This window comes from Delphinapterus leucas, chromosome 6 (assembly GCF_059928025.1).
Source record: "Delphinapterus leucas isolate spDelLeu-1000000601 "Yukka" chromosome 6, BTC_Dleu_Yukka2, whole genome shotgun sequence".
Taxonomy (NCBI): domain Eukaryota; kingdom Metazoa; phylum Chordata; class Mammalia; order Artiodactyla; family Monodontidae; genus Delphinapterus; species Delphinapterus leucas.
The window spans coordinates 76,368,205-76,390,392 of NC_143134.1; the positions used below are offsets into that span (position 1 = coordinate 76,368,205).

At 42.3% G+C, this 22,188-nt stretch overlaps 1 protein-coding gene across 1 annotated transcript in view; it reads right to left on the bottom strand.

Annotated features, from left to right (window-relative positions):
• Window positions 1-22,188, bottom strand: part of TRPM3 (transient receptor potential cation channel subfamily M member 3) — a 248,298-nt gene that overhangs the window by 56,621 nt on the left and 169,489 nt on the right. The window contains exons 18-20 of the mRNA XM_089912633.1: window positions 16,117-16,245; window positions 11,397-11,648; window positions 5,109-5,283 (exon numbers count right to left, since the gene is read on the bottom strand). Coding sequence (XP_089768759.1) covers window positions 5,109-5,283; window positions 11,397-11,648; window positions 16,117-16,245 — 556 coding nt within the window. The remainder of the gene's footprint in view (window positions 1-5,108; window positions 5,284-11,396; window positions 11,649-16,116; window positions 16,246-22,188) is intronic.

The following is a 22,188-nucleotide window of genomic DNA, read 5'->3' on the forward strand; positions in this document are numbered from 1 at the left end:
TTCCTGCCTCCTGCCTCTCACCCTGCAGTCAGCCATATTAAACTACCTGCTGTGCCTGGAACTTTCCATGCTAAGTCTCAGTTTGGAATGTCATTCTTCTCCTTCACACCCCCCCTGCTCCCATCTGTCTAGCAAATATCTACTTAAATTTCAGGGCTCAGCTCAACCTTCCCACTCTTTGCAAGGCTTCATCTACTGTGCTCCTCCTTTCACCCCAGGAAGAACTGACTACTTTCTTTCTGGGGCTCCATCTCCACATATATGGACCACGTCAGTCTGTCTCTCCTGGACTGTAAATTCCTTGAAGACAATGTCTCTGTCACATGCATCTCTGTACCTCGATGTTCAGCTCATAGTAGGAACAAAATAAATATTCATTGACTGAGAAATGAACAAATTAAAAATGGAGCCTAACCTGTGAGCAAAGGCTAAAATCAGCATGATGACAGTGGAACAAATGTTGGTTACAATAGTGAAATGAATCATCACAACGGCCTGTCTGCAGATAGTTCTGCTGTTTGTAAGACCGCTAACCCTCAGGCTGCATTAGTAAACAAGTTGGGTGGGGATTCTCTAGAGTGTAAGCTGACTTTCAGGGACAGAAAATGGGGGTGGTGCCTCATATTGGCTTACTTCCTTAGCAATTTGCAAAAAAAAAAAACCCAGCAAAACAATACCCCCTTTCCCAAAAGTTGGCACAGGCTCGAGTTTGTCTTTTCCAAAATACTTTCCTTCGTCAGGGAACACTCCCCACGCCACAGCTGTCAGGCATAATGTGCTCTGAATCCATTAGAGAAGGTCAGTCCTGAATACCAAACAGATGCAGAGCCCTGAGTTTCCAGAACTGGAGTCTATGGCTTGAAATGCATAACAATAGTCATCTTCTGTGTTCTTGCTGCTCTAAGCATCACCGTAAGTAGGCATATTTTAGAGACCGGCCTTGAGCTATCCTAATTTCCACACTTGAAGTGAGCAACAAATGATTTGAGACAGAAAAGTAATACAGGAGAATGTCTGAGCTTTATATGCCCATGCATGCTCCTTGTTTCCTGACAAAAACAACACTTTAAATCCAGTCAACATCACAGAGACAACAAGCCTATAGAGTTTTTGAACCGCAAAACTTCAGTACTAAATAAACAAATGAGCAAAACCAAATCAAACCAAACAACAACACAAATATCCCTCTTACTCCAGATAACCTATTAATATTCCCTAGGCAATAAGGGAAATAAAATGTGATCCATGCATTAGGTAGGTTGGATAGTTAATTTAGGGAGAATAGAAACGGCTAAATAATAAGTTGTCATGGTAGAAAGTAAGTTTTGGACATTCTGCTTCCACATTACTAACCAAACTTGTGAAAATACTCAAGAGAGACAGAAAAAAGGACTAAATTTAGATGCTGATTTAATGTATTCAAGAGCATGATTCATTTTCCCCCTGCCCTGGTACAGCCTGGGGAATCTGTGTGTATGGCAGGCAACGCAAAGATGCCCTGTAAATAAAGGGAAGTCTCATTCATTCAGAGGCTCGAGGAAGCTAGAGACACCCCGTTTTCTCTGCCAACAGAGGTGAACTTCCAAGCACCTCACACACAAAAACGTAGAACCAGATTTCTCAGCTGGCGAAAATCCATCTAATTTTAGCTTTGCCCCCACCTTGGCATGAATGTGCTGGAAATTTATTCTGCTGCTCCTCTACTCTTAAGTGGCTTTTTTCCCCTCAGGCTCCAGTGGGATCCTGACCAGCTCTCAGAAGCCATGCAACATGGGTCATTTAATGAGATGCCCAGAAGGATATCATCATTCAGTAGCAATGCTTTTAGTAACCTGGAGCCCAAGTCCCCTCACGGTAGGCCAGAGATTGGGTCTTAGAGAGCTAGTACATATAACATAAATATCTGAGATTATTTTGGGCTATTTGAAAAAAACAAAAACCAGAAATCCACCAATCAGACAATGACAGCAGGTTCAATTCCCATCCATTAATCAGGGTGTTAGGCAAAGTGTCTAGAAGAGCAGATCATCACTGTTCCTTCCTGAGTTTCATTATCTGCTGTTTCCAAACACATTCTTGCACTCACTTCTGCTCCCAACACCAAAGCAAATGTTTTAGCCTCTACAGATAATTAAGATTAAGGCTGGACTATCGTTTGTGTTAACCCAACTTGGCTTAGAGGTCAAAGTATATGTCATTTTGTAAATTTACATTGTTTTTTTTTTTCTTTTTTCCTTTTGCTTTTAGTCTTTAAGCACATTTGGAAAGTAACCTTAGAAGTCTCATTCTAGCTTTTTTGGCCTTATTGATAGTCTCTGGGTTTAGGACTAACTATAAGAAAAAAATGGAATGTATATTAAAAATCTGTAGTTGGGTAATATTGCCTCCCAGAAGTGAGGGCATTAAAGCTGTCCTCCCTTCTGAGGTGTGAGACAGATGTTAATAACCCACCCCGAGGGCCCCATTATACAGCCATATACACTCATCTTAATTAAGAAAGATTATTTCTGCAAACATGAAATGGGCTTGACAATTTTGCAGCTAAAAACAAGAAGAGTTAGACATGGAGCGCGTGCGTTACGTTAGCAATGAGCTGCTCTGAGAAGGTGTGCGAGGATGGGCAGCACTTGGAGAGGTCCCCACTGGGCACATCCACACGATGAGGCTGGTGGACCCTGGGCAGGGCTGTGGGTCCAGGGGGATATGAGATCCAATCAGCCTGAACACATGCTTCACAAACCAACCTGCACACGGCACAGAAAGGAGGCAAGACACCGCAGGGCAGCATAAACGATTTGTACCTTTCTCAAATAGCTCGGTACTTGGGTCTCCGGGGCAGTTCTGAATGTCCGGGCAGGGCCATCACCCAATCCCCCTTTGGCCCACTCAGTGCCATGACATGAAGACCAAATCATTTAGAGGACAGGGATGTTCAATGACTTTGGCCAAGTGTAATGACAGGTTTGGGGTCAGCGTCCTATACCCATTTGAGAAAGGACAAATACTCTTTAACACTCTAGACAGAAAACTGGCTGATTTAGCTTAGAACAGTGGCCACCATTGCAGCCAATTTCAGAATATCAAAAAGGAAGGTAAGTGGTCGGGGGGAAGGGTGTCATGAAGGTTACATCCATCCAAGGCTGAGTTGGCTACATACTGGGATATGTGGGATATGGGGTAGAAATTTATTCTCACACACAAAGAGCACCACAGATCTAATTAACAATGTGGGAAATCTCTATTCATACTTCACTCACACAAAACACTGCACTTCCATCTCCAGGGTTTTTTCAAGTTCTAAACTACAATCAGCCCTTCTTTTAAAATAACAGTAATAGAACCTCTGATTCAGCCAGATGGTGGTGTTTGTTGCACTAGGCTGGGTTCACAGTACAACATCAATAAATGGCCACTTGTAGACAGACGGACAGAATCCCACTCATAAAGCACACCTACACCTCCCTCCTTCTCCCATCCCAAAATGCTGCACTGTCAAAAGGCCCATAGGGGCTTAATTTCATTTGGGGAAAGAAAGGAAAGATAGAAAAAGTAAAATAATGTAAGTGGAAAAGCAATTTCTTGGGGAAAAATAGTACATTTAATCTCTGAGGAGAATGATCATAGGTGGGCTTTTTAAGTGTTGCTTTGCCTTTAGGGACCATTTGAAAAAAGGAATTCAAAAGAGTTTTCCCCAGTCCCTGGAAAGCTGTCTTGGTGAACGCTGCACATTGTCAAAGATATTCCAACTGGGAGATGGAGTTAAAATTCTTGCTCAGTGAGATGGCTAGGTCTCATGAAATGAGTATTTGTTCCAATTAGGTGTTCCAAAAAACCTTCTTGCCTCAGATAACTCACTGTGAGAAGGAAAGAGTATTTGTTCAAAACCCGTCATGGAAGGGAAAATGAGACTGGTGTGTTCTGTGGCCAGCGTACACATGCTCTTCACAGGCCTGTAGGACTCACACTTTTTGGTGCTTTGTCCTTACTTTCCTGGTCTCAGTCCTACCTGGGACTGGCGGGGAGGGGGTGGGGCGGGGGAGATGCTGACTAGTTTCTGTTCCTGTTCTTAATAAGCTATACTACCTAGTTATATAATCCTAATCCATGTCCATAGTCCAGAGCTCAGATGGCTGGCCTGTCAGCAAAAAATGTTAGAAAAATGTTAATTCAACAATGTTGGAAGGATGTTATTTCTAGAGCTAAACTCCTCAGGGAAAATGAGAAATGGCTGCTCCTGGGATTCAACTCCTCCACACTGAAAGATATTTCTTTCCTGATGCTTTCTTCCCAAATAATTTCCCAGTGCCTGGTGTGCCCTGACATTTGATCCAAATAAAATGCTGGAACAGACTCCTAGGACACAACTATCTTCAAACTCTATACAAGAAGGGTGTTTATTACAGAGAATCAGCATCTATTAGGGCACGAAACATCGGGGGCCTGCTGGCACTCGCTCCTCACAATGAATCACTTCATGATATAGATACTATTTTTTTTTCTGGCATTTACAAGCAAGCAACTCATTTTATAACCTAAGGCATTTTCCATACTTTCAGGCAATGAATACTAGCTTTTGAGTCTCAATGGCACATAATTTAAGACAGTGGGAAAAGGAGCTGGAGAATAGTTTCCAGTGCAAGGAAAACACCATGCAGATGTTTGCCCTCTTGAATTCTGATGGCGAAATTGAGAATTGTTTATTTGTTCTGAAGTCAAACCCAAGGAATTTATTTTTTAAAGGCTGGGGGCTGGGGTAGGGTGGGGAGTAGTGACATAATATACTCCTAATATTGAAATATTCAACACATGGCCCTAGGATTTTGAATCCCCAAAGAATTTAGACCTTTTTAAATGGTTCATTCTTTATCAAATTTGGCACAACAGATGTCACAGAAAGGACATACCTGAAAAAAACACCCGAGAACTACTTTGCTAAAATTGTATATTCACCTTCTGTAATTGTTTTTTTTCCTCCAAGATAGCAAGCTAGGAATCAGTCCTCTATCTTGAGCCATTTATTGAAAACAAACAAATAAACTTGGAAAAGATATGACCCAAATGAAGTTAAATACCTGACTTTGGTGTATGAGAATCATAAACTTGCTTACGGTCTATCTGGTCTGCAAACACTTCCCCATAAATCATCCAATAGGGCATGTAGAAGATGTTCTTGGCCAATTTCCATGATGGCTCCTCGTTGGGAAACAGGATGGCTTGCCTGGCGACCCCAAAACTCATCAGCACCACCAGCATAATGATAACAAAGTACATCATGTCTATCATCTGGAAGGGTGGGAAAGCAGAGGGAGAAACAAAAGAAAACCAGAATGACTGAGTATTCCTGTGGTGCTGACATTGAAGGAAACCTTTGAAGGAGGTGCACTTTTGAGACTGCTGATAAGGGATGTTGACATAGGGAGCTGTGTTCAGGTAAGAGAACACTTGGCCTTTTGAAGCCAATGTCCATACAACCTTGTCAGTAACTCAAAAATCATTTAAAAACAAAAGAAAGCACATGCACAGTGGAACCCCTCCATCTTCCATTGTTTTCTGTGGGACCTAGTCAAGACTAGGCATGAGAGTCATATAACACAGAGGCTTGAGTCTTTATATTAATGCAGTACTAACTTTTTTTCTGCTCCTGGGAAAGGCAAATGCCCTTGCTGGGTCTCTTTCTTCTTAGCAAAACTGGAATTGAGATAGTTGAACTATTTCAACAACTATTGCAATGCTGTAAATTCCCTAAATTCTGAAAGGCTTATGGAGAGCTGAAAAGCTCAAGAAAATAATCATTTGTTAACAAGGCTAGGACAACCCAAATATCCACCTTATACCATCTTATTCTTGTGGCCCCTACCTCATTGCATGGTATTCTATCACAAACCAGTCTCTCAGAGAACCACTTCTTCTGTGCTTTCTTCTGCAGTGCATCCTATCAGTTATGGAGGGTGTTTTTGTAGGCATTAGAATCAGGTAGCCTAATGGCCCATTCCTGTGTTTGCTGCTGAAATGTTGGATTTTCATCTCGACATGTTTATAAAATTCTCGACTCCATTCAAGTACAATGTTTTCTCTTGTTCCTCTTTATTCCTTTCTTTTTTTGCTTGTTTTCATGATACATGTTATCTGGGATCTGTTTCTCACATGCCAAATTACTTTCCTTTTATCACTGAAAGTAGATGAGGATGTACTAACTATTATTTTGCCTGGCCAGAACCCACTGCCTCCTTCTTTCAGAAACAGTTCCCACCCACTTTGGCCCTAAAGGTAGGTGTCTTTTCCAGGCTGGGTTAATCATGGTACCTTGCCCTCTGGCAACAGTGACAGGAGGTAGGCATGTGACACAGACATGCCAACCAGAATTCCTTCTTTGGATTTTTTTTTTTTTTAACTGAAGCAGGAGAGAGAAGCTCCCTTACTCTCCCTGTAATGATGTGAATTCAGAGTGTCTGAGGCTGAGTTTCCCACTAGAGAAACTGACCAGAGTGAATGAAGCCGCTATTCCAGAGAGAAAGAGTGTGCTGTGATGGTAGTTGGGGGCCTGGCTGCAGTAGCTTTTAAGCCCAGTTCCATCATGCCCTGCTGTAAATCAATCTACCCTTCCTGGGCTTAAGCTAGTTGGAGATTGGTTTCTATCCCTTACATAAAACCACCTAATACAAAAGACTATCTTCCCTTGGATACCAAATTTCCTGAAGGAATGTCCATCCACAAAGAAAGACTGATGATAATTTTATCAATAGTAATGAAGGCTTTAAATTAGTTTTAAAATTTTATTTTGCAAGAATACGTTTCATGGTGATAGTTATTGGAATTAAAACATTACAGCCTTCCTGTATGCCTTAGGACACTGGGGGCTCAATACATTTTAGGCCAATTAATCAACTTTCAAGGCAACTTAAAAATCTCTCAAGTATTGTCTGACTTTGAAACTAAATAAGAATCTCTCAAAATTTGATGTTCATTTGTATTTGTTCACTGCCCTTAAAAATATATGCTGGTTAATTATTCTTTTCACAACTTAGTGGCCTCAGAACTCTCTTAAAAGTAAACAAGCCAGCTGTGCTGAAACAGTTTTATAGGGAATGTGGGTCTATTTCTCATCCTCTCTCTCTCTTATAAAATTCTTTCATCATTTATTTACAAAAAGTTCTATTAGTGAGAAAACACAAATGGGTCCTTCATGTTATATTTTAGACTGATGAAAAGGTGGGTGGGGAGAGGAAGGTGTATACTTATGAGACTTAGGAACTAGTCTGACCCAAGAAAACTCAGCCAGTAAATACAGCAACTGTTCTAATTTCTCAGGACTGTTCTCATTCAGCTTGATTGTAATATCTATTCAAAGGGTCAAAACAACCAAAGAAACATTGTTCACAAACACTCAACTTCATACATTTCAAAAGCGTCTTAGCTTCCATACAAAAACTGATATCTGTTGGAGTGAACTGCAGAAACAGGACATTATTAGTGAGAACTGGGTCTGGATACCTCTATTTTTATTTTTTATTTATTTTTTAATTTACTTATTTAATTTATTTATTTTTGGCTGTGTTGGGTCTTCATTGCTGCGTGCAGGCTTTTTCTAGTTGCAGTGAGCGGGGGCTACTCTTCGTTGCAATGCGTGGGCTTCTCATTGCGGTGGCTTCTCTTGTCATGGAGCACAGGCTCTAGGTGTGTGAGCTTCAGTAGTTGCAGCACACGGGGTCAGTAGTTGTGGCTCATGGGCTTTAGAGCACAGGCTCAGTAGTTGTTGTGCACGGGCTTAGTTGCTCCGCGGCATGTGGGATCTTCCCGGGCCAGGGATCAAACCCGTGTCCCCTGCATTGGCAGGCGGATTCTCAACCACTGCGCCACCAGGGAAGCCCTGGCTACCTCTGTTTTTAAAGCTAAATTGTCCAATTGGTTCAATATGAAGAGAGCCGATTGTGTCTCATTCTTTCAAATATCCTTTGGTTGGTTTCTATAGAGGAGACTATATACTGTAGCGGTTAAGTATGTGTCCTCAGGTGTCAGAATACCTGAGTTTTCACCTTGACTCTGGTAGTAAAAACAACTAGGTGATCTTGGGCACGTTGCTTGGTCTTGTTTATTTGTAAAGTGGGGATAATAATAATAATGCATATTATTTTTGTAAGGATTAAATGAGATAATGTGTGAAACACTTAATGTGGGTAGTTCTCAGTAAAAGTTTATTATTAGAATTGAAAGGAGGTCAGGCTGTGCAGTCAGACAGATAGGAGTCTGAATCCTTCCTTTGTTCCTTGCCTAGTTTCAGTTTGTTCAATTATGAAATGAAGATACTAAAACCTATTTCATGGGGTTGTAATGATGATTGACAAGTCTGACACGGTATTTGGCACATAGTAAATGAAACCTATTATTGTTGTTTTTATTCCACATTATATAAGTGAGCTTAGTGCTAGGCTTAGAGACCCATTGAGAAGTGGAATATGAAGAAAAGGGTTGGAATTCCATTAAGTGATTCTGGATCTGAAGATTAACTGGAATCATACTTGATCAGTATTGAGTCCAGGTACTTCAGCAGCCTGCAGTCCCTAGACCACAGGGCACAGTGAGTTACTTGGCTGTTTAGTACTTAACAGGGGCTCTCTAATGTTGGGGGCTTTCAGTATAACCACATCTGGGCATATTTTGTTAAGCTTCCATCCTGGCAGTCCATCCAGCTCACTGATAATTTCCATAGGCATAGTTTACCTACCTTCTGGATCAGTGACTCTATTACTGAACTAATTATCTTAAAAGCCCCATGAAAGCAAACAAAGCCCCCCAATATACTCACTTTCTACTTATGAATGACTTCACTAATCAGTCAAGAGTAAGTTAGAATGTAGAAAAACTGCAGTACAATCTCTCTTGCTCACTCCACGGTAAGGTTTCATTCTCATCAAAACTGGGGATAATTATGCCATTATTAAAAAGATAGATATGAATTTGAAAATAATCTTACTGCATTAGTGTGACTAGTTATTTCAAGTATTTAAATGTGACTCAACCTCTTAAAACTAATATATCTGGCTTGTTTGGGTCTTTCCCAATTTTATTTATTGAAATAAGATAAGGTAATGATCAATTAAGAAAAACAACCAATCAGATAATGTATCCACCTAATGTACTGGTTCTCTACAGAGGGCAATTTGCTCCACAGGGGACATACAGCAATAACTGGAGATGTTTTTGTTGTTGTGAGTGTTGTGTGTCTGTGTGTCTGTGTGTGTGTGTGTGTGTGTGTGTGTGCGCGCGCGTGCGCGCTCATGCACACACGTTACTGGCACCCAGTGGGTAGAGGCCAGGGATGCTGCTAAACATCCTATGATGCACAGGACAGTCCCCCGCCCCCCAATGAAGAATTATCTAGTCCAAAATAGCAATAGTGTCAAGAATGAGAAAACTTGGCTTAATTTTGCAGCTGTTATAGTTCTTCACTTTCATTGGGTCCATTTGAGAATACATTTGAGAATTTCACATTTGAGAATCTCATAGATGTCTGTCCCCTCTGTCCAGAAAATTCATACATCTACACATTTTTATACATAAATTGTGTGGAAAGCCAACAGATCCTCTCTCCTAAACCTCTTCTATAGACTAAGTGGAGACTCTGCTTTTAGATGTGGAAATTTTCACCACCATCTCAAATTCATTACTAAAGTACAAAGATGATGTAAGAGGTAGTGTTATACAGTAAGATACACATTTGTTTCCTACTCAAAAACCCCCCAAATGAACTGGGATTCAGCTTTGGGTAAGTGACTCAAGCTTATTGAATTCAAGTTTTTCCACTCTAGAGTGGGCTTTGTGATATTTTCCCTAAACAATGCTGGTTTTATAAACACCGAGCTTTTGTACAAAAGGATTAGGAATAGAGCAAATAAGTATGCTCACCGATTTTTCCTTTTTCCATTGTACTTTAACAATGGTAACAGATATAATTTATCAACTACCTACTGTGAGCCAGACACTGTTGACCACTTAACCTGTGTTATTTCTAACTATCACCACAACCTGAAAAGATATGCATTTATTATTACTACTTGGAAATGAGTAAACTGCATCTCAAAGAGGTTAAATAAATTGCTCAAGGTATTATAACCCTTTCCTTTTAGATTCAAAGTCTCCCTCTCTTCGTATGAGTTTGCCAGTGCTTTTGTAGGAAGAGTTTTTGTTATTTAAGACTCATTTTAGTAAAGTTACATACATACACACACACAAAATAATAATAAATATTGATTTGCTGACTGAAAGGTAAGCAGTTAATGATGTAAATAGTAAAACCTGAGTGAGAATGATGAAGGATATCTGTTGACCAACTGTTCAACTGTTTCAAGAGCTGATACAATGGGAGTGGAGTGGAGGATATTAGGAATGAGATTTTTCAGTAAGAGCTGTTTGCCATAGTAAAATGGATGTACTTGGCTTTTCCATATATGCCCTGTAAAGGTTAAGTAAGGGGACACACTTAGAAAATTGGGGTAACTGATAAAAAGCACTGAGCATCAGACTCTGATTCTTCCTCTAGTAAGTTTGGAGAGGGGTCTGATTTACTTGTGCATCCCCAGGGTTACACCGATGCTGTCCCGTGAGGGCTCAGTCTTTATGGAGAAAGTCTGGAAACTAGTGTATGGTCCAGGAATACCAGAACAAGTCCACAGCCATATGTGGGAAGCATATTAACTTGGCACTTGGGATTCTTTTTTTAAAAGAATAAGATAAGTAGGAGCATCATTCTGGAACCTAGTTTTCAACAGATATCATTCTCCAGTAATGTAACAAAACACAAAATATATTGACAGAACTTAATGTTCAACTCAAACTCAACCTAACTCAACTCAAATAAACTATGTTTTTTTCCCTCTCTGTGTAGGGAAAGATGTTTTTCTAGAACTTCATTAAGAAAAAAGGAATCTGTTAAAAATTTACAGTGGAGATCCATACCTTCTCCAATATAAAATGTAACTTGTGTGTGAAGGCTTCCCTGACCAACCGTCTCTTTTCTATGCTCCTGAGGTATTTTATACACAACTCTGTTACAGCATTCTCACACTGTATGGTAATCACTTCTCTCTTTCTCTCATCATCTACCTTATTAAATGAGTGTCCTCATATACCCAACTCCTACCCAGGTGCCTGGCACAAAATAGATGATGTTTATAAATATTTGTCAGTAAGTGAATAAGTGATAGTTAATCCTCCAGTTATGTATTAATAATATATAGATGTAATCAAACTTCTGAACACTCAAAAGGAATTAAAAAATAAATCACCCCCAGGGCCATCTCAGACATTGAAAGCAGACCCAAATGAATTATTTCTCTCTTCCTATGATAACCACTCCTTCTCTGAGAACTTATAACATGGAATCAGAGGACCCTGCTTACCATTTTTCCAATCATCATTACATATGGGCCCAAATACTTGTTCACGCCGAAGATGTCTAATAGACGAATGTACCAATAAATGATGTTCACACAATAGATGACCCTCCCGTCACTCCTGAAGGGCTGGTCTTGGAGACGAAGGATCATTCCAACAGAGAACAGAAGGATGGCTATGAGGTCTGTGACATTCCAGTACTCTTGCAGCCACACCTTTACTTTTTGTAGCAATTTCCCTGGCTCTGACATCAAAATCTAAAAGTCAGGAAAGAGAGTGGGGTTAGGTTTGATTTCTGTCTGTATTTTCAGCCCAGTTGCAAAGTGCTTGGTCTGTTAGCTGACATCAGTAGCTTGTTTTGTCTACCTGTATCTACTCATCTGGATGGCCTAAGCTTAGCTCAGTTGTATATAAGCAATTAAGTTTGTTCCTTTGGGATGCCTTACAATTCTAAGACACGCATTAGGGTTTTGCTATAAAATTATTGATTCCTAATACCCTGCAAATCTCCAAAATCCTCCTTCATCTCAGTAAACGGTATCACCATATTGAGCTACTCAGGCCACTAACTTAGGAGGACTCCTTCATTCCTCTTTCATACCCATATCCTCTGCATCAACATGTCCTATTACCTATATTTCCAAATACGACCTAGTCCAACCACTTCTCACCACCTTCACTGTTGCCACTCTATCCTAAGCCCCATTACATTGCCCAGATGATTGCAACAGCCTTCTAACTGGTATCCCTGCCACCACTGTTGCCCGACCAGCCTCAATGTATTCTCTGAGCAGCACACAGAAAGACCTTTAAAAGCCTAAGCCGTGAGCTGGGTGGTGATTACACAGTTGTATGGGTAGGTAAAAACTCATCAAGCTGTACCCTTATGAGTTGTTCATTTTCTTACTGGTGAATTATACCTCAATTTAAAAAAGAGAGAGACTTGAGAGACATATGAACAACAGCAGAACTAAAGCAAATTGTGATAACTGAATATTTAAGCCTTCTGATGGCTTCCATTACGAATACAGAAAGATCCAAACTCCTTACGGTGGCCTCATTTCACGTCCCACCATATCCTCCCCGTTCACTACCCTGAGTGGTTTGCTCTTAAGCATAACAAATCCATTCTATACTCAGGACATTTGCACTTGTTCCTTTTGTTGGGCATTTTCTTCTCCCAGATTTTTACATGTCTGGGTTCTCCTTATACTCAAGGTCTCCACTCAAATTCCCCCTTCTTAGGAAGAACTTCCTTGACCACCTCCCTGCAGTGGTCTCCACACGCCCAAGCCACTAATACATTATCCTACTCTATTTTTTGAAGATTTTTATCACTATATGGAAATCTTCTGCATGCGTGTATACGTGTGCGTACATGTACGCATGCCAGTCTAGCTAGCTAGCTATCATCTATCCATGCATCCCTCTCAACATCCATCCATCTCTCCTCTCATCTATAACTGTAAACTTTGAGGACAGACCCTTTGTTTCCCAGGCCCTGCTACATAACAGACACTCAAGAAATATGTGTTGACTGTTGCAGAGACACCTCATAGCAATTCCCCACTCCCTTGTATATCTTAACTGCTGGGTGGTACTCTGGATTATCTTAAATCTAGAGGGGCTTTTTGCTGCTCCACACTCTATGAAATGAACAGTTGGATAGCAGGAGTTGACACCCATTATGCCCCACAGGATGTGAGGAACCTGGTGAGGCTATACAGTAGGGCTACCTTCACGAATCACTTGTGTTTGCCTCTGAGACTTCCACCTCTTCAAGCCATGACCCACCCCTTTCCCGACTCAGGACCTCTCGAAGGAGAGGAGTGCAAAGACTGGGGCCAGGTCTAATCTACAGCTATTTATTTGAATCCTCACGGTGCCTTTAATAGCTTGCCTTGGCCTGAAACATTAAGGAAGGGAGGTTTTAGTGAGTCAGGACTGGGGCTTGGAAGGCTGAGCAAGATACCAGGAGCCACGTGGCAGCCTCATTCTTCATCCTCTAGTGCCTCATTCCTAAACCCTAGACCTTAGCATGCATCGGAATCACCTGGAGGGCTGGTGAAAACACGGTTGCCTGGGCCCCAGCCCTGGAGTTTCTGCTTCAGTATGCCTGTGTGGGGCTTGAGGATTTACATTTCTAAAAGCTCCCAGGTCATGCTGGTGACCACAGGTTGGGAGCCACTGTCCTACCCATGAAGAATTCCTGCAGCAGCTCTTGTCCTGATGGCTTCCCACCCAGGCTCCACCTTAACTAGGGGAAAAAACCTGTCTGTGCCCAAGCATATGTGCTGAGGTGGGGAATGCCTTAGAGTTTCTCTAACCCTTTGCCCACACTCGCCTAAGGTTTATAGTATATATGTATATATATTTTAAATAGTTAAAGTATTTTTCTGAAATCTCAACATAAAAAGAGATAAAAGCAGAGTGGCTGGGGTGAGGTCTCTCTTAGGATCCCAAGGATCCGGGGAGCGTCTCAGTTTGCAACCTCGCGGGGAGTGGAAAGAGCCGTGGGCCTAGGGCCGGGTCAGTCGGGTTTAAGACCCAGCTCTCCTCTCTAGCTGTGGGATGTAGAAAAATTGCTCAATCCCTGGGTCTTGGTTCCCATACCTGTGCAGTGGAGATGTCTTCACAGCGCGCCACCTCCCTCACGAGTCGCGGGGAGGAGGCCCCACGTGAGAAGCTGTCTACCCGCAGCCGGGGGCAGTTACGCGCTATTATGTGACGACTGGGCTTGTTTGGCTGACTGCGCGCAGAAGTACGTATGCCGGAAGGGGCGGGCCCCGGAAGAAACCACAGAGCCCGCCTATGCCCCCGGAGGCGCGGAAACCTACAGACTTTCCCCTGTTTTCAGACTCCTGCGTCTGAGGTCTGGAGGGCCCGCGTGCTGTGAGGAGGCACCAGGCGGGACGCTCGGCGCCTGAGCATGTCCTTAATGGGTTCAGGGACGTGGGGTGAGGGGCCAGGGCACAACCTCATTGGGCCGAAGGGAAGGTCAGATACTTAGGTGGTCAGTGCCTCCCGCCCCACTGCTTCCTCGGAAACAAGGACTTTTGGTTGACCCCCCGCTGACCCCAGGCTCCAAAGCCTGCTCTCCCCGCTGTTATATGCCGCCTCAGGAGAAATGGATAGCCAGCCTGGAGATTCCTGGCAGCCCGCCGGCTTGGCAGCCTCTTCCAGAACAGTCCGTGGAGTACAGACTGCTCCCTGTCTTCTTCCAGTCTAGTCCCTGGAGAGATTCCAGTCTCCCTGCTCAAGTCTCTCCCTTTTCTGCTTGTCCTGGGGAAGGAATAGGCATCTGGACTTTAAATCACAAAGCCAGTGAGCTGGCGCTGCACAGCAACAGAGCCCTCAGCAGTTGCGGCCTCAGTTCTCAGAGAGCTACACAAAGACCAAAGCGAATTTATTACTGTTTTCAGTTTACAAATGGGAAATGCACAACAGTGGTCAGGAAGTGGAAGGCATTATGAATGGGAAAGGCTAAGAGTAGACAACTAGTTGGAATGAGGCAAAGGCAGCCACTTTAAAAAAAAAAAAAAATCCAGTCCCTTATAAAATGGGACTCTCAGGATAGGGGCATGCTGGTTAGAATTTAAATATCCCCAAAGCAGTTAAAAAACCCAAGGAAGGGCTCTAAATATTTATACATGTTTGCTTTTTTTTAAAAAAATGATCCCACTTTTTCTCTGGAGGAGAACGTTCTAGAGCTAAGCCCTAAGATAGTAAGGCCCTTTTAATCTGTCTTAGTAATGAAGGCAAGGGTGAATTTGTGGGTTTGTAGGAATCCTTTTTTCTATGGAGCTCAATATATTTTCCTACTCACTGTAGTACAGCAAGTAGGGTTGTTCCAGAGCTCTCGAGAATGCAGTGGACTTGACAGGGAGTAAGAAATGCAGAGGAATCATTATAACTTACAAGCCTGCCTCCCCTGTGGGCTTGGGAATGGGCTTTGGGAGCTTGTTGGGCAGGGTTGCAGAGCCCTCTGGTGGATTATTGCTTGACTACATTTATTCTAATGGCTCTGAATCTGATGACCCGAGGCTAGCTTTGACTTCAAGTCACAGGAGGGTGGCATTTTGATGGCTCCTTTTATGCTATGGCGTTGGGGGGAGAAGAGAGGGACCCACATCCTCAACCTGAAGGACAAGAAATATGCTCAATTCACTTAGGGCTGGTAGAGAGGCTGGTGCCCAGCAGGGACATAATAAATGTTGAGAAGGAATAAACCAGGGAATAAATTAATGAATGAAAGCATAGTTCCTCCTAGAGCTGCTGAAATGCATTTGCAGAATCATAGGTATTGGTGGACTGTGTCCAAAGAGACACAGAGTAAGGGGTTGCAATGGGAGTTAAAAGTGGAAAATTTAAAGATTAAAAAAAACTTTCTTAAAGTAGAAAAAATTTTAAAGTCATGTTTATCAGGACGAGGAAAGAGAGGTGTAAACAGTGTTGAAGACAACTGGAGGGTTTCTTGGGGTAAGAGATAACTCTAGCAGAAAATAGGCTAGATCCCAAGCATGCATGGACTGACAACCCTATAAACACACTGAAGCCTCCCAGGTCTGTCAGCAGCTGTGGAAGCCAAGTCCTTTATTTCTGTGGCAGTGTTAGAGAAATAGTTTCTGGCTTAACTTGGATCCCGAGTGTTCCGTGATCCCCTCTATCCACAGATGTAACTAACCACTGTCTTTCTCCTCTGTTCTCTTTTATGAAAGCAGTTACCTCTCTCATCTTTTCTATTCCCAGGGTGAAAATATAGGAAATGACGATCCATTCCTGGGTGGAAGGCCAGCGCTCCATCTTCACTAACACGATATAGTTGAAGAGCATCAAGTATCCGATGTACGCCAGCTGTAAGGAAACACAATACAGTGCTCTGGCTGCGATGACCTGGGAGCCCTGCCCTTGCGCCAGGCCACTGTGAGTCAGGACACAACAAGGTCAGCAAGCAGGACTAGGAATTCACAACGAAATGAACTTCTAGGCTCTAAACGATCAAAAGAATTTTAAAAGACTGTGATTTTGAAATAATTTGATATACAATCTTCCTTTTGATCCTTGCGTGTCTCTGTGTCCCAGTACTTTGCTTGTACCTATGTGTCATGATGCACCATTTTGTTTTGCAATTCCCTGTTTCTCGTATTTTCTTGCTTAAAAATGGAACCTCTTCTCTCAGGGGCTGCTCTTGCTCATGCATGAGCCTTGGGTCCTTGAACTAGGACAGCACAGTGAATTTTTGCCTAATGAATGCCAGGTAGATTAAATGTCTGTAAGAAGGAAAGGCAGACACATGCTATACATGTAAATTGGTCAAACCGACATAAATAATAGCCCGGAATTTCTTGGAGCCCCACTTTAATTCTCTTCTATGTTAATGTCTTCTTTTTTTCTCCTATCTTAATGTGCTTGGTTTGGCGGTGCCCTGGGAAGGTTTTACCTCTTATCCCAGGCACTGCTTTCCTGCCCTATCCAAGCTGGGATATTCCTTCCTGGTTTCTGCTTCTTTGAACAAAACAAGAGAAGACAAGCAATTTATAGGAAAGAATGAGTCTGTAAGGCCGACTGTGGCTTGGAGTAAGGTTTAATCCTCAGGAGGCACTAGCACTGCAGGTTGAGCCCTGATGGAACTAGCTGAGTTGCTGGATGTCCCAGGAAAACTCAGCATTCAGGTTTGGTGAATGTCACTGGACAACTCAGGTATGTCTAGATGAGTGGAGTATAGGAGGGCTAGTGAGGTTCTTACATAAGGGGCTGAGGAGCCTCTGGAGAAAAAAACTCATCTTAGGGGCAATGGCATAGAAGTTAAGCCTTTTCTAGGCAAGGCTTCAGGTCGAGTAAGGTACTTGCTGCCTTTAGGGGCCTCAGGGGCTGTGAATAGGAACTAAGAGTGAATTTATTGAAATCTGCACTCTTTGGAGCTTAGGTAGCAAAGAATAGGATATGGTGTGGGCAAAAGGATTGAGACCTTGAGAATTTTGGAGATACCGCATGATTCTGGAGCCCTGGAGGCAGCTTAGAAGGTGGAGAAAGATGCAGCCTGGCTGGGAGACGGGAACGGGCGGCCCTGCAGAGCTAGAGAAACATTGCTTTCTCTACTAACGGACCTCTTTCCTTCCCTTTTTCTTTTTTCTTCCGCTTTTTTCTTTTTCTCTCCCCTTTTCTCTTTTTCTTCCTGTTTTTTAATCCCTTTTCCTTTTCTTCTCTTTTTCTTCCGGTTTTATTCCCTTTTCCTTTTTTTATCCTCTCCCCTTTTCTTTTTACCCTCCCCTTTTCCTTTTTTCCTCCCTCTTTCCTTTTTTTCTTCCTTTTTCTTCCCTTTTCTTTTTTCCTCCATTTCCTTTTTTCTCCCTTTTCCTTTTTATCATCCCCCCCCTTTTTTTTTCTTATTTCTTCCCCCTTTCCCTTTTTTCCCCCTTCTCATTTAAAAAATAAATGAATACATAGGTCCTTAATATGAGTCAAAGGTACTTTCTGAGACACTATTACATTGACGGATTTATAGACACAGCAATATAACTTTTCATCTCTTGAAGGGTGGGCATATATCAGAGTTGAATTGAGATCACATATGAAAGTGAGAGGGCAGCTGCATAGATGCTGGAGGATCAGCAGGCCTCCTCCCCCTCCTGAGAGATTCACTTTGGTATACACCCCCCCACACCCAAGGACCACCATTTATAACCATGCCTCAGTTCCTACCCCACCCCCTTCGGGATCATTAGCATGTTGTGAAAAACCTCACCTGAAAAGAGTCTACTCAATGTGAAATCGTGTAGGACGGTGTTTAGAGTGTAATTCGTTTCATATGGTTCCTGTTTACCATTATACACTGGCATCCACTCTCTAGTCCCTGTGAGTTTTGTATTTTACAAAACACAAGGAAAGGACTTCAGTGGATAAACGGTGAAATATGCTCTTAGCCTCCTTCTGACCTGAAATCCTTCTCTCTTTCTAGTTGCTTCCTTCTCCTTGTTGGACCAAATTCCACTGCTTCCGGTGGGCCTTGTTAACTGCCCAGGTTTTGTCATTTTACTCAGTTCATTACAAAACATTCCAAAGCATTATCTTCTCTTGTCACAGGTAGGCCCAGTGACACACACACAACTCTTCCAGAACCTCTTCATTTTAGTACTTAAATAACTCCTTCAATCTGCCTCTCTCCTCTGAACACAGGTCTAATGTACTTGTTTGGCAGAAGGACTAGTGTTTGGTGGAAGGAATGTAGATGCAAAGCCAGTGAAACTTGGATTTAAATCCTGGCTCAAGTACATCCCAGCTGTATCTTTTTGTGTAAAATCACTTCGCCTGCCTGGGCCTCCCTTCTGTGAAATGGAGATGTTTGCTACCGACCCTGTAGAGCTTTCAGAAGAATGGGGGAGGGGAATATGCATCTACCTCCTGATACAGTAATAGAGGCCCAATGAATGATGACTGATATTATTATACACCTCTTTTTTCAAGAAACTTCTATGCCTCTCGCCTCCTCTTACCTCAGTCCTTCCTTCCTTTTTTACCCCCACTTAACTACTCCTACCTCTCTTCTTTTTTCTTTTTTAAATTGACCTCATTGCTTATGCCTCCTCCACGAACATCCTTTTTAGCTCCTGCCTATTTTTTAAATCAGTTACTCTACAATGCTTTTCTTTCCATAAACAAGCTACAATATAATATTTTGGGACAACTCTCAAAACACAGACTTCCAAAAATAGGGCTTTAAACATGTTTCAGTGGTACAACAGAGGACTGGATGCTGCCTTGGAAGAAACCTATCTTAGAACTCGCTAACATTCATGGGGCCTTGCTGCAGATAACCCTAACATGACATGCTTTAATGTGTGTGTGTGTGTGTGTGTGTGTGTGTGTGAATAGTCACATATATACACACATATATGTTCTGTAAGCTTTAACAAGCTGTGTGTAGAATGCCATAGCTTTGAAAAGAAACAGAACCTTGTGATTCTTAAGTTAGTGGGAATCCTATAAGAATTTGTATTTTATTTGCTTATATATTTTATAAATTTACCATTAACCAAGGTGCATGACTCCTAAAGTATGAAATGCAAGCACCAAAGCCTGCTGAAGCTGCCTGGGGATCCCTGGTGGGGCCTGGCCATTCCTCGCTTCTTCCCAGGCCTTTTCCTACTGCCACTAGAGCGTGGAGGGGCCCATCGTGTTAGCAGAGGAAGGAGTCTGTTCCTGCTGGAGAAGCCCAGAGCACACCCGGTGCCCTCTGACCTGGCACCACTTTGCACCTTGAATTGGCATCCTCTCCAGCTGGGCACTTGAAAGAGGCCCTCACCACAAACTGGTCTGGGAGCCAGTTGGATCCCTGCCTCCTTTCTTCTTGGAACAGAAGAGGACTCAACCTGCTCCTCTGGAAACTTGCTAAGACACCGAAGTGAGGTTATGTGGAAGTGAGGTGTGTCCTACCTTTCAGAACCTTTGGAGTGTAGAAGGGGATACTTTGGGAAATCAAGGTGGGAACTACTCTTATAGAAAAAAACACAACCAAAAGCAAATGGGCCCTTTGATCTAAAGCTGCATTTTACTGTTAAGCATCTCTGGGGACTTTAAAGATTGACATTCCGCATCTCCATTTACTTCTTTGAGGCTTTGTCAATACCTACGGATTTCTGAAAATCATTGTGGAAACACAATCAGACATGACTGGAGCATCCAGCCTGATGGGTTTGTGGAGGGTAACCCGTCAGCCATGCAGAAGGGAGCTGGACACGTGGGCCCCACTTCTCAAAGGGACAGCCTTACAACCTGCAGTATATGGTACAAGAAAAGCAGTATGCCCCAAGCTTCCCAGACCACAAGACTCACCTGGAAAGCTTGTTAAACACAACCGCTCGGGCTCCTCCCTGGAGATTTCATTTAGTGGGTCTGTGATGGGGCCAGGAATTTGCATTTCTAACACAATCCCTTATCATCATGGAAGTTTTGGAAATACCAGGCTGAAAACTCAGCCCTTTGTCTAGGGCAGTGGTTCTCATCCCTGGCTACTCATTACAACCACTCGGGAGCTTTGAAATATCCTGATGTCCTGGCTGTGCCCCAGAACAATGTCAACAGAATCTCCGGGAAAAGAACCCAGGCATCTTTCTAAGTAGATAAACATATAGATTAAATAGAACTCAGGTTGTCTTTTTTTTTAAGCACTCCAGGTGATTCTAATGCGTAGCCAAGGCTCAGAACCACTGGCAAGGCATCTGTGATTTAAAAACATTCTTGGCTAACAAATTGCCTCAGCTAAGTAAATGGGGACTAGAGGAATCAAGGAAGTAAAATTAATACTGAACCCAGACAAAGAAAAAAAAGAGATGCCTTGGAAGAGTAAGAGATGCTAGTATTCTATTTGTAAAGGTGATAGATAATTCTTGATACTACTACTGGTTTCTTTCATGCTCTAGATCAGGAGTCTGTAAACATTTTCTGTAAAGGACCAGATAATTTTTAAGGCTTTGTGGGCCAGATGGTCTCTATCGCAAGTAATCAACTCAACAGTTGTAGCACAAAAGCACCCAGACCTATAGGTAAATGAATGAGTTTGGCTGTATTCCAGGAAAACTTTTTTATGGACAGGGGAATTACATGTGAATTTCATGTAATTTTCACGTGTCACAAATTAGTCTTCAGTAGATTTTATTTCAACTCTTTAAAAATGTAAAAAACATTCTTAGCTCACAGGGCCACAATAATGGGCAGTGGGCTGGGTCTGGCCTGTGAGCTGTAGTTCGCCACGCTCTGTCCTAGACAATTAAAACAGTCTAATATAAGAGAAAGGGAGGTATTCAATAAATGATAGTTTAACATTTTGCCTGGGCGGATGAATAAAACACTGACCTTTGCTCTGCAATGGGACCAGCCTAGGAATAACAAGTTACATTTATATTGTGCTTACGTGTTCCAGGCCCTGTTCTAAGTGCTTTACATATTTTAACACATTTAATCTTTACCAAACCTTATAAAGTAGGTACTATTACTATCCCCATCTTAAGAAAACTGGGAACGTAGTGCTAAAGTAACTTGCTTAAGGTGACACAATAATAAAGAGGCCCAGACAGGATTTCTACTTAGGCTGTCTGACTCTAAAGTCCATGCTTGCCACCACTCTGTTATTTTCTGCAAGGTAAAAATAGTGTATATCTGCATGCAATAGATAAATAGAAATGATTTCTGCATGCCTTAGTTATTTTTTTGGGGGGTGGGAAGGATTTTTTTTAATGCTAATAAATTTAAACTTTAAATTTTTACTTCACTAAAAAGATCATATTTGTATTTTAATAATTTCCCATCCTCTTTGAAGACCAAACTTTAAAGTATTGGTTTTCAACTTGTGGCAGTTTTACCCCACAAGGAGACATTTGGCAATGTCTGGAGACATTTTGGTTGTCCTACTTGGGGGCTGGAGACTGCTACTGGCATCTAGTGGACAGAGGCCGGGGATGCTGCTGCACATGGACAGCCCTCCTCAACAAAGAATTATTCCGCCCCACATGTCAATCGTACAGAGGCTGGGAAAGCCTGGCTTAAAGCCAGTGTTGAGTGTTAGCATACAGGACCACACAAAAAGGACCTCATCTGGTCATTTGCGTCATCTCGGCCTCAGACTCAGATTATCCTGTTGCTGACTCAAGTGACTGGTGTGGAGCTGGTTGTGAAAAAGGCCAAAAACACAGATGCACTATCTTTCATCTGGCACAGCTCCACCATTGGCTGGAGAGCAGCAGAGATGACCTGGGTCAAAGCTCACCTTAAGCTTAAAATATCATGAAAAACAGGGGCAGA